At 49.4% G+C, this 12,736-nt stretch overlaps 1 protein-coding gene across 1 annotated transcript in view; it reads right to left on the reverse strand.

Annotated features, from left to right (window-relative positions):
* Positions 1 to 442: 442 nt before the first annotated feature.
* ZNF341 (zinc finger protein 341) overlaps positions 443 to 12,736 on the reverse strand; it is a 49,302-nt gene continuing 37,008 nt past the window's right edge. Inside the window, exons 12-15 of the mRNA XM_049779158.1 lie at positions 12,056 to 12,188; positions 7,457 to 7,568; positions 6,941 to 7,011; positions 443 to 1,330 (exon numbers count right to left, since the gene is read on the reverse strand). Coding sequence (XP_049635115.1) covers positions 801 to 1,330; positions 6,941 to 7,011; positions 7,457 to 7,568; positions 12,056 to 12,188 — 846 coding nt within the window. The 3' untranslated portion in view covers positions 443 to 800. The remainder of the gene's footprint in view (positions 1,331 to 6,940; positions 7,012 to 7,456; positions 7,569 to 12,055; positions 12,189 to 12,736) is intronic.

Below are 12,736 nucleotides of genomic sequence, written 5' to 3' on the forward strand. Positions count from 1 at the left end.
GTCAAAACTTCTCTTCCAGTGTGTTTCCAACATAGCCTGTGTCCGCCCATGTCTAAGGGCCAGCACAGCCTTGTGTGCCTCTAGAGTGCTGCCACCTAGAGGTTATGAAAGAAGCTGTCAAGGCTGAAGCCTTGTCCTGGACACATACTTCATTAAACGTGTACTGGGCCCTTTCCCAGTGCCTGGCACTGCACCGAGCCTTTTCAACATTTCCTTCTACAGCATCTTGTGACAACCCTGTGAGGTAGCAGAGTCATAGGCCCCATCCTAGGTGAGGCGCACCGGTATGTGGAGAGGTGAAGTGACTTACCCGGGATCACACAGCGAGTTGTGAAGTGAGTGACTTAAGCAGAGTCACACAGCACTTGGCTGGAAGCCAGATAGTGCTGAGAAAAGCACTACACCCTCAACCTCCTTGTGCTTCCTCACTGCCTCCATGCCCTGAGTTACCAGATGTGAAAAGGCCTGGCAGATAAGAGATCTAGCTAGTACAGCTGGACCGGAGACCACTGCGAGGCCTGCGGCAGGCAGGGCAGGACAATCTACTCTTTCCTCTCTGAGAGCCTGACTGCGACTCAGGACCAGTACCCCCTGGTCTCTCTGGCCCAGTCATCTCTTTTGCTTTTGTTTGAAAGCCACAGCAGCCCTGCCCCAGGTCCCTGCAGGCTCTGGGATTTTCTAGCAGGGCAGGGGATACAGCTGAAGGCTTTTGTGCAGAAGGATCTCTAGACTTCCCCCATCGAGCCCCAAACCCAGAGGTGAACATTGTGCCAAGTTGTGAGAGCAAACACCGCAGGCTGTCACTCTGAGGCCTGGATATAGACAGGCACAGCAAGCATGGCACAGGGCCCTTCTGCCCCAGTCTGCAGCTCTGCCAGTGCCAGGTTTGAGCCCAGGGCCTGGGCATGGCTGGGCACCACCAGCTCGGGCTCACCCCCCATGGGGCCCCCCACCACAATGGACAACACTGCATCGGACTCTGAGAAGGGTGGCTTGCCAGGGGCAGTCTCAGGCTCAGGCCCGGCCCCTGGGTCCTTCAGTTCCTCGAGCCCCAGTGGGTCAGGCAGGGAGGCCCCCACCTTGCGGCCACCACTGCTGCCATTGTAGGGTGCTGTCCTCCGGCGGGGGGGTCGCCGGGCTTGCAGGTCCTTGTCTTTTGGGGGACCCAGGCAGCAGCGGTGATCCTTGAGGTATTTGTGGCGGGAGAAACCCTTGGCACAGTCAGCGCAGCGGAACTTGTAGTTGCCTGTGTGGGCTCGCTGGTGCTCGGCGAGGTGGGCCCTACGGCTGAAGGACTTGCTGCATAGGGTGCACTTATGAAGCTTCATGCCTGTGGAGTGAGGGGAAAATGAATGAGGGTGCTCATCTCAGCACGAGTCAAAATCCAGTTCAGCTGGCAATGTGAGAACCTACAGAATTGGGCTCCCTTCAGCCAATCTCTCTGCCATGGCTTATGTGGGCCTGAGTTTCCTGGCCCCACGCTGGCTCCGCCCCTGGGCTTTTGCACCTGCTGCTAGTCTCCCTGGAACAGCCATCCAGTCCCGCTACAGCTAAACCTCCTACCTGGATGACTTCAACTTTTTTCTGGTTTCTTTGTTTTTTGTTTTTTTTGTTTTTTTTTGTTTTGGGGTCACACCCGGCAGCACTCAGGGGTTACTCTTGGATCAACTCTCAGAAATCGCTCCTGGCAGGCTCGAGGGACCTTATGGGATGCCGGATTCAAGCCACCAACCTTCTGCATGCAAGGCAAATGCCTTATCTCCATGCTATCTCTCCGGCCCCTTTTCTTTTTTGGAGGGTGTTGTTTGTGGGCCACACCCAGCAATGCTCAGAGGTTACTCCTGGTTCTGGCCCTCAGAAATCATTCCCGGCACTGCTGGGGAGGAGGGCACATGGGATGCTAGGAATCATACCTGCGTTGCCTGACCCGCTGTACTATTTCTCCAGCTCTTCTCTGTGTTTTCCTATACCCTTAAGCTCTCACATTTACAGGGCAACTAGAAACTTCTTCATAAAGCTTGAAGGACTTGGGGCTAGAGTGATAGCACAGCGGGTAGGGCATTTGCCTTGCATGTAGCTGACCCAGGTTTGATCCCTGGCTACCATCTGTTTTTGTTTTTGGCCCACACCCGTTTGACGCTCAGGGGCTACTCCTGGCTATGTGCTCAGAAATCGCCCCTGGCTTGGGGGGACCATATGGGACGCCGGGGGATCGAACCGCGGTCCGTTCCTTGGCTAGCGCTTGTAAGGCAGACATCTTACCTCTAGCACCACCTTCCTGGCCCCCCTGGCTACCATCTGATCCCCTGAGCCTGTCAGGAGCAATTTCTGAGCAGAGAGCCAGGAGTAGCCCCTGAGAGCTGCCAGATGTGGCCCAAAAATCAAACCAAACCAAACAGAAAAAAGCTTGAAGGACTGTGGTGGCAGGAACAAAGATTTCAAGGACTGGAGTATATAGTCTCCAGATTTGATTCTTGGTACTACCTATACTACCTATTTCTCCTGATTCCCCTGAGCATCACCAGGAATGACCCCTATGCACTACTGTATGTGGCCCTCCCACCTCCCCCCAAAAAAAATTACCCAAAGAAAATTAAAGAATCATGACATTTTCTGTTCTACACCCTCTAGTGAAGCTCCAGGTTTTCTGCAAAACAATATGCAATCTGGCCACCACTGCACCTCTCAGTCCATCCTTCCAGGCCCAGCTTCTTAACTTGTCTCTGTGCTCTAAGTTTCCTTTCCATGTGTGTAGCCTCACATACCTCTTCTCTGATGCCTCCAAGCTTTGCACGTTACCTAACCCAGAACTCTTTTCTGAGAGGGCCAGAGTGATAGCACAGGGGTAGGGCATTTGCTTTGCACACAGCTGACCCAGGATGGTGGTGGTTCTAATCCTGGCATCCCATATGGTCCCCTGATCCTAGGCCCCATCCTAGGTGAGGCGCACCGGTGTGTGGAGAGGTGAAGTGACTTACCCGGGGTCACCAAGGAGTGATTTCTGAGTATAGAGCCAGGAGTAACCCCTGAACACTGCTGGGTGTGACCCAAAAACCGAAAGAAAAAAAAATAAAAAAAGAACTCTTTTCTAAGTTCTTCTCATTCTCTGGTACTTGGCTGCTATACCCCCACCATCCTCAGAAGGTCCTTTCTTTTTTTTTTTGTTTTTGTTTTTGGGTCATGCCCGGCAGCACTCGGGGTTACTTCCAGCTCTACACTCAGAAATCACTCCTGAAAATAAATAAATAAATGAATAAATAAATAGAAAGAGGAAGAAAAAAAAAAAAGAAATCGATCCTGGCAGGCTCGGGGGACCATATGGGATGCTGGGATTTGAACTATTGACCTTCTGCATGCAAGGCAAACACCTTACCTCCATGCTATCTCTTCAGCCCCTGAAGGGCCCTTTCTAACACCAAGCCCACTTCATTCCTAGCCAGCACTCTGCTTGTTTCCATCTCAGTTTTGGCCATATTTCTCTCACACACTATCTGCTGTTCATTGCCTATTTCTACCATGATATAGTCAGTTTTCCTATAAAGTTAGACACAGTCATGGCTCTCAAAAATTTCCAACATTCACTTACTAAACGAACTGTGGACCCTTAGGCCCAAATGAAGTCACTCTAGCCTACTTAGCCCTGCCAGTGTCTCTGAGATAAAGGCTTAGAGAAGGGTAGTATTTGTCTGGAAGCTGCCCCAAAGACTCTCCCAGTTTTCAAATCCTTTTTTTTTTGTTTGTTTTTTTTTGGGTCACACCCGGCAGCGCTCAGGGGTTACTCCTGGCTCTATGCTCAGAAATCGCTCCTGGCAGGCTCAGGGGACCATATGGGATGCCGGGATTTGAACCACTGTCCTTCTGCATCTAAGGCAAATGCCTTACCGCTGTGCCCCATCATTTTTTTTTTTTTAATTTTAGATGGCTGGGCCATCTCCAGCCCCATCATTTTTTTTTTTAATTTTTGTAAAAAAGTAAAAAAAAGATGCTGGGGATCAAACTGGGTCATCCCAGGTCAGAAGCGTACAAGGCAAAAGCCCTACACTCTGCTATTACTCTGGCCCAGTTTTCAAATTTCCCTTTTTTTTTTTAGTTTTTGGGTCATACTGGCAACACTCAGGAGTTACTCCTGGCTCTGTGCTCAGAAATCACTCCTGGCAGGCTCAGGGTACCATTTGGGATGCGGGATTCGAACCACCATCCTTCTGCATGCAAGGCAAAGGCCTTTCCTGAATGCTATCTCTCCAGCAGCGCTCAGGGGTTACTCCTTGCTCTATGCTCAGTAATCGCTCCTGGCAGGCTCAGGGTACCATATGGGATGCTGGTATTCGAACCACTGTCCTTCTGCATGCAAGGCAAAGGCTTGCATCTATCTCTCCAACTGCAGTTTTCAAATTTCTTTTTTTTGGGGGGGGCCACACCCGTTTGATGCTCAAGGGTTACTCCTGGCTAAGTGCTCATAAATTGCCCCTGGCTTGGGGGGGACTATTTGGGACGCCGGGGGATCGAACCGCAGTCCTTCCTTGGGCTAGTTCTTGCAAGGCAGACACCTTACCTCTAGCACAACCTCACCGGGCCCCTTCTTTTTTTTTGGGTCACACCCGGCATCGCTCAGGGGTTACTCCTAGCTCCAGGCTCAGAAATCGCCCCTGGCAGACTCGGGGGACCATATGGGATGCCGGGATTCGAACCACCGTCATTCTGGATGCAAGGCAAATGCCTTACCTCCATGCTATCTCTCTGGCCCCAGTTTTCACATTTCTTTAGCCACTATCTCCTTTCTTTTTTTTTTTTTTTTTTTTGGTTTTTGGGCCACACCCGGTAACGCTCAGGGGTTACTCCTGGCTATGCGCTCAGAAGTCGCTCCTGGCTTGGGGGACCATATGGGACACCGGGGGATCGAACCGCGGTCCGTCCTAGGCTAACGCTGGCAAGGCAGACACCTTACCTTTAGCGCCACCGCCCGGCCCCTACTATCTCCTTTCTGACAACTGACAATTCTTCACTGGGGACCATTTTGCTCCTCCACAAATATCTGACTATTCCCTGAAGACATCACAGAAGGGAGGATGTGCTATTGACACCTGTTGGGTAGACTTCTGGGACAGAGGTCAACACCCTATGATGTATAGAGTCAGGAGTAATCCCTGATGGGGCTGGAGAGATAGCATGGAGGTAGGGCATTTGCCTTGCATGCAGAAGGACGGTGGTTCGAATCCCAGCATCCCATATGGTCCCCCAAGCCTTCCAGAAGCAATTTCTGAGGGTAGAGCCAGGAGTAACCTCTGAGCACTGCCGGGTGTGACCCAAAAACTAAAAATAGAAAAACAAACAAACAAACAAAAAAGGAGTAACCCCTGAGTGCTGCTGGGTGTGACCCAAAAACCAAAATCAAAAAAAAAAAAAAAAAAAAAAAAAAGAAAATAGAGTCCTGGTCACATTTCAAACAGCAAACACTGAAAGCAGGACCTGCTGAGGGCAGCTGGGACTAAACAGCATGACCACATGTACATTCAGATGTTTTTTGTTTTTTGTTTTTTTTTTTTTGGTTTTTGGGCCACACCCAGCGGTGCACAGGGGTTACTCCTGGCTATCTGCTCAGAAATAGCTCCTGGCAGGCACGGGGGACCATATGGGACACCAGGATTCGAACCAACCACCTTAGGTCCTGGATCGACTGCTTGGAAGGCAAACACCGCTGTGCTATCTCTCTGGGCCTCGCATTCAGATGTTTTTGAGACAGTCAGTCTCTTTGTAACCTTGAGAACCTGGGACCATCCTCCAAATATGCTCAAATCCTTGAAGTGGTCCAGACTTTGCTTTGCAAAATAACAAGCTTGGGAATTTCTGGTTTTTTTTTTTTTTTTTTTTTTTTTCTGTATAATCCTGCCTATTTCCTGCAAAGGTCCAAAACTCCCGTCAAACAGTTTATAAAAGTGGGGCTGGAGAGATAGCGTGAAGGTAGGGCGTTTGCCTTCCATGCAGAAGGACGGTGATTCGAATCCCTGCATCCCATATGGTTCCCCCAGCCTACCAGGAGCGATTTCTGAGAGTTGAGCCAGGAGTAACCCCTGAGCGCAGCCGGGTGTGACCCAAAAAACAACAACAACAACAAAAAAAGAGTCTGTAAAATCACCTTTCTTGGTTGGAGCAATAGCACAGCGGTGGGGTTTTGTGGCTGGCCTGGGATGGACCCGGGTTGGATCCTTAACATCCCATATGGTCCCCTGAGCCTGCCAGGAGCAATTTCTGAGCACAGAGCCAGGAGTAACCCCTGCCAGGTATAGCCCAAAACCAAAAAGAAAAATAAACAACAACAACACCCCCCCCCAATCAAATATCCTATAAAACAGAAATCTGGCCTTTGTTTAGGGCTGGAATGAGCTCAGCTGAGTCCTCTGGGAAATAGCCAGTGCTCTCCCACTTCTCAAAGCGTGCTGTTTGATTTGTTGCTGACTCTTGGTGGGAATTTCTCAGATACAGGGAGCCTTCCTGGCCATGTCTAGGAACCTATCTGAGCCTGATCTTCCCCATATCTCAGCTCGACCTTAACCACACAGAGCCCTCTACAGGTATCCTCTGCCTGAGGGACTACGCCCTCACCTAGGCCTGGTTAGTAGCACCAGGAGTGAATATCTACTGGCTGAAAAATTCCACGCTGAGGGGCCGGAGAGATAGCATGGAGGTAAGGCGTTTGCCTTTCATGCAGGAGGTCATCGGTTTGAATCCCGGCGCCCCATATGGTCCCCCGTGCCTGCCAGGAGCAATTTCTGAGCCTGGAGCCAGGAATAACCCCTGAGCACTGCCGGGTGTGACCCAAAAACCACAAAAAAAAAAAAAAAAAAAATTCCACGCTGAAACAATAAGCTTCATAGTTCATTCCTAGTCTTCTGGAAGGGGGTTTGAGCTAAACCATACCTCTAACAGGTGACAAACCTCTTACCTGAGTGAGAGAAGATATGAGCCTTCAGCTTGTCTGGCCGATTGAACTCCTTACTGCAGCCTGTGTGTGTCCTAGAACCCAAAGTCACCATCAGGGGATGCTCACCAAAGGAGCCTTTGATCCCTCCCTCCCTCTGATAGCGCTAGGCATGAGGGAATCCTTGTTTCCTCCTAAAGGCTATGCAAGGAACAGGGGAGAAGGTAAACCAGGACAGGCAAAAAGAGAAGGAGCTTGGTGATAACTCTGGGCAGAGTATCAAGTTTGCAGACATGAGGTCATGAATTCGACCCCTGGCACAAGCATGCAGATTGTGTCCCCCAATTTGTAACCTCCACCTCCCAGCACCACCACAAAGTGTCTTCTAATACTACAACCAAGGATGCAACCCTGGATAAATGCAGCAACAATGGGAAAATACAAGCAGGGGGAAAAGGACAGTGATGCTCATCCTTGCTTTCCTTCTGACCCACCACAGGACAAAGCTGGCCCATGCCCCCCACACCGACCTCTACTCACAAGAAGGGGCATTTGTATTTCTTAAATGGCTCGTGGATCAGCATGTGTCTTTTCAGTTTGTCCTTGCGATTGAAGGCAGACTCGCACACTGAGCATTTATATGGTTTCTCGCCTGCAGGAGGGGACACAGGTGGGTGGGGTGAACTGAGGAGTCCATGAGAGGGACTCAAGATGGGGCACAGAGGTCCCCACTAGAGGGCAACAGCTCCTCTAGGTAGTGACCAAGGAAGAGTCGACTCTCCTGTCCTCCAGGTCCTGTTTTCACCAAGATAGTGGGGTAAAGGCAGCTAAAAAGGCAGCACATGAATGGAAACTTGAAAGACGGAGGGGTTAAGTTTTCCAGGCATCTGAGAGGAGATGGCAAGGCAGAAGGAAAGGTGAAGGCACCAGGTGCATCTAAGAAACCCTGGGGAGGCTAATGTGGCTGAGTAGAGTGGGAGGATGGGATATGTTCTGTGGTGACTCATCCAGGCCTGATAGGGAGGCCCTTTTAGCCAAGGTGAGGACTTCTGTGTGTGGGGAGGGGGCCTGTGCCGGCAGACATAGTATAGATGGTCTACATACATGTAGGTGGACTCTAGCTGGTGAGTTCCCTGGGCCTCTCAGGCTAAATTCACCAAGGTGGGTGAAGGTGCAGGCAACCAGCCAAGTAACCAGAAGTGGCCAAATGATGTTCAGAAAGCAGAATGGTAACCACAACAACCAACGGGGTGGGAGAGGCCAAGGTGAGTGCCAAGAGACATGACAAGTGGGGATGGGCTCTGACCTCAGGAATAACTCCTGGGGCCGGAGAGATAGCATGGAGGTAAGGCATTTGCCTTTCATGCAGAGGTCATCAGTTCGAATCCCAGCTCCCATATGGTCCCCCGTGCCTGCCAGGAGCAATTTCTGAGCCTAAGCCAGGAATAACCCCTGAGCACTGCTGGGTGTGACCCAAAAACCAAAAAAAAAAAAAAAAAAAAGGAATAACTCCTGGCAGTTCTCAGGAGACTATATGGGATACCTGGGATAGAACCCATGTTGGAAGCATATAAAACAAGAGCCACTGTACTTAATCTTTCTCTAGCCCCTTGGTGGGTATTTTATATTTGAAACTGAAATTGAAGTTTCTGCACTACATGTACTAGGTGAGTTACCTAACATTAGCCTCTGCAGTAACAACTGGAACCCAGCGAGTAACCCCACAACTGCCTATGGAGAAAATTGCCCTGGGCAGGAGGGCAATAGAAAGAGCAGTGAGGATCCCTGGCTGCCGATCTGTGCTTTGGAAAAACAGTCATTACTGGGCTGTTTTGACTTCCTGCCCTTGTTTCCTCTTCTCCGTTCATTCTCTGGAATGTACTTTTGAAAATACCAACCCCATGATTAAGGAAATTCTGACCCTTGCAATGGAATGCTTTGGATTCATGAAAAAGATTAAGGTCAAAAAAAAAAAAAAAGTGAAGGTTTGTGTTTCTTTTTTTTTTTTTGGTTTTTGGGCCACACCCAGCGGTGCTCAGGGGTTACTCCTGGCTGTCTGCTCAGAAGTAGCTCCTGGCAGGCATGGGGGACCATATGGGACACCGGGATTCGAACCAACCACCTTTGGTCCTGGATTGGCTGCTTGCAAGGCAAACGCCGCTGTGCTATCTCTCCGGGCCCAGGTTTGTGTTTCTGTATCTGGAAAGATCTTCTGTAGATAGCGCAAGGGGAGAAAAGTCAGAATGCTGCATAATAATTTAAAATGGAGGTGAGGTGGGAGGGTGGTTTTAATTTTGTTTTTTATTTGGGGGGGGGACCTTAAGAAGTGCTGATCACTTGTATATATACAGAACACTCAGGGGAAAAAGTGAGGGAGAGTCCACATCTCAACCACAGGAAGGACTCAATCTTTATTTTATTTTATTTTATTTTATTGGTTTTTGGTTTTTGGGTCACATCTGGCAGCACTCAGGAGTTACTCCTGGATCTGCACTCAAAAGTCACTCCTAACAGGTTCGGGGGACCATATGGGATTCCAGGATTTGAACTATGGCCTTTCCTGTATTGAACATGTGCAAGGCCCAATTAATAATTAGAGTTTTAAAAAATGAAAATTGAGGGGGCCGGGCGGTGGCGCTAAAGGTAAGGTGCCTGCCTTGCCTGCGCTAGCCTTGGACGGACCGCGGTTCGATCCCCCGGTGTCCCATATGGTCCCCCAAGCCAGGAGCAACTTCTGAGCGCATAGCTAGGAGTAACCCCTGAGCGTTACCGGGTGTGGCCCAAAAAAACAAAACAAACAAAAAAAAAAAAAAAAAAAAAAAAAAATGAAAATTGAAGACTGAGGCAATCGAACAACAAGTAGGGCGTTTGCTTTGCATAGCACTGATCCAAGTTTGATCCCGACCATCATCCCATCCCATATGGTCTCCAGAGCCTGCCTGCCAGGAGTGTTCCCGAGCACTGCCAGTATAGCCTAAAAATCAAAAACTAAAAAACCCAAAACAAAAACTAAGCACCACAAACTTAAAATTGGTGGCCAGGAAGATAATATATAGGGAAGGGCTTTTTGAATGATGCTGACCCAGATTCAATCCCCACCATCATAAATTTGATTTTTGATTTTGTGTTAGGACATACTCAGCAGTGCTTAGGGCTTACACCTGGCTCTGAGCTCAGGGATCACTCCTGGCAGACTCAGGGGACCATTCTGGGGTGCCAGGGATCAAATCCAGGTCAGCCAGATGCAAAGAAAGCACTCTACCCACTATACGATTGTTTTGGGTTCTTCAAATGCCCTCCCCTCCACAGCCCTCCTGGACGAGTGATCTTGAGCACAGTCAGGTGTGGCCCCAACACCCAAATCATAAAACACTAAAATTGGGCTTCAGAGAACACAAAGGTTAAAATCTATGGTTTCATAAGCATTGACAATAATGACCCTTGAGCACTGTCATGTGTGGCCATCCAAAAAATAAAAATTGAGAAACCAGAGTGACAGAACAGCACGTAGGACATCTGCTTTGCATGTGGCAAACCCAGGACAGACCCAGGTTTGATCCCTGGCATCCCATATGGTCCCCAAGCCTGCCAGAAGTGATTTTTGAGTGCAGTGCCACTGGGTTTGGTCCAAAAACCAAAATAAAAAAGGGGGGGCAGAAAGATAGCATAGCAGTAGGGCATTTTCCTTGCATACAGTTGACCTGGGACAGACCCAGTTTTGACTCCCGTCATCCCATATGGTCCCCCAAGCCTGCCTGGAGCGATTTCTGAGTGTAGAGCCAGGTGTAACTCCTTAGCGCCGCAAGGTGTGGCCCAAAAATAAATAAAAAATCGAGAGACCATGAGATAGTACTGAGGTTAATATGCCCCTTTTGTATGTGGCCAGATCTGCACCACATTTGGCACTATGATCACCACTGGGAGTCATTTCTTTTCTTTTTTTTTTTTTTTGGTTTTTGGGCCACACCCAGCATTGCTCAGGGGTTACTCCTGGCTGTCTGCTCAGAAATAGCTCCTGGCAGGCACGGGGGACCATATGGGACACCGGGATTCGAACCAGCCACCTTTGGTCCTGGATCAGCTGCTTGCAAGGCAAACTCCGCTGTGCTATCTCTCATTTCTTAGTACAATCCAGGAATGGCCCCTGAACACCACATGATGTGGCCCAAACCACTTCAAAGACCAAGTACAACCCTAAAATTAAAATTAAAACCGGGAAAAAAAAGTATTGCTTTGTCAAATAAGTTTCAGCATGTTTATGCATGCATTTCTGAGGTTACAATATAAACAGATCATAGTGAAAGCAAACACTGGAGGCCGGGTGATATGGATCTCTGGCAAAACAGATGCCTACCATGCACAATCCCTGGTACCTCAAAAAAAAAAAAAAAGACCATTTGGGTAGGCCAGCTGATGGCAGGGGGCTAGTTTTTATTATCGGTGGTTTCTTCTTGTCAAAGAATTTTGTCAATCTTTATATCCTTTTCAGTTAAATAAAATAAAAAAAATTCACAGGGCTGACCATATTCCATTGCGTTCAGTAGGCCCTTCTGGTGATAACTGAGGACCATGTGGTCCTGGGGAGAGAGCTCAAGTCTCTCCCACATGCAAATCCCGCATTTCAGTGCACTGAGTTCTCTCTCTGGCCCCATAAACAATGAAACACACAACTGATAAACATTTAGGGGTTGGAGAGTGGTACAGGAGGGGAGGCACTTGCCCTGCATATTGCTTCAGCAACTGCAGTCCTGATTAGATACCAAGCACCACATAGAGTTTCCTGAGCACCACCTGGGGTCACTCTTAAGTGACTAGGTATTAACCCCGACCACTACAGGGTGTGGCCCAGAAAACCAAAACAAAAAAATATTTAAAGATCAAGAGAAATAAACAGTGCTCCCACTTGGGCGCAGGGTGGTGAGAGGGGCTGCTACACTGGAGGCAGAGCCAAGAACCAGGAATGAAGAGCCCCAGGGCTCTGCTTAGTCTAAGGCTGATGAACGGAACTAGGAGAGGTGGTGGGAGAAAAATGGGGAGAGTGAGAAGAAAGATCTGGCCGAGAAGGTCCGGGAGAGGATGAGAGAGGGGACACCGATGTGGGAGAGGGCTGGGCAGGTGGGGGGGGGGCAGGATGCCTACCAGAGTGGATGTGAGCGTGCAGTTTGAGGTAGTGTTCCCGCCGGAAGAACTTCTTGCACACCTGGCACTTGAACCTGCCCCCGCTGCCGTGGGTGGGCAGGTGACGTCGAAGGTAGCGCTCACAAGGAAACACCTGGTGAGAGAGGATGGAGTCAAAGGTGATCCACTGCCATCCTTTGAGCTCAAAGGGCCATTTCCAACCCACAATGGCAGGCTCTGTCCTCACACCTCAGGATTCGTTTTTCTCCCAGAGGCCCAGCCAGCCTTGGCCTGAAAGCCTCTCTCTCAGCCTGAACTGCTTCTTTCCTTCAATACCTAATACAGGGTTGGAGCATCAGTACAGTGGGTAGGATGCTTGTCTTGCATGTGGCTGATCTGGATTTAATCCCAGGCACCCCATATGGTTTCCTGAGCCCTGCCAGGACTGGTCCCTGAGTTCAGAGCCAGGAATAAGCTCTGGCGCCACCAGATATGGGCACCACCCAAATAGACCCAACACAAGTGTTGCTGCTTCTCTGAAGCCCCTACCAGGCAGAGCAAATTTCACCTTGAATATCAATCCACTATTTGGGAAGAAGGGGGAATGTCACCCAAGGCCTGTACTGTCTCATAGCTCTCCCAATCCATGTTTTTATTATTTAACATTTTTTGCTGCTTTTTTGGGGGGAGGTTACATATGGC

This window comes from Suncus etruscus, chromosome 9 (genome assembly GCF_024139225.1).
Source record: "Suncus etruscus isolate mSunEtr1 chromosome 9, mSunEtr1.pri.cur, whole genome shotgun sequence".
NCBI lineage: Eukaryota > Metazoa > Chordata > Mammalia > Eulipotyphla > Soricidae > Suncus > Suncus etruscus.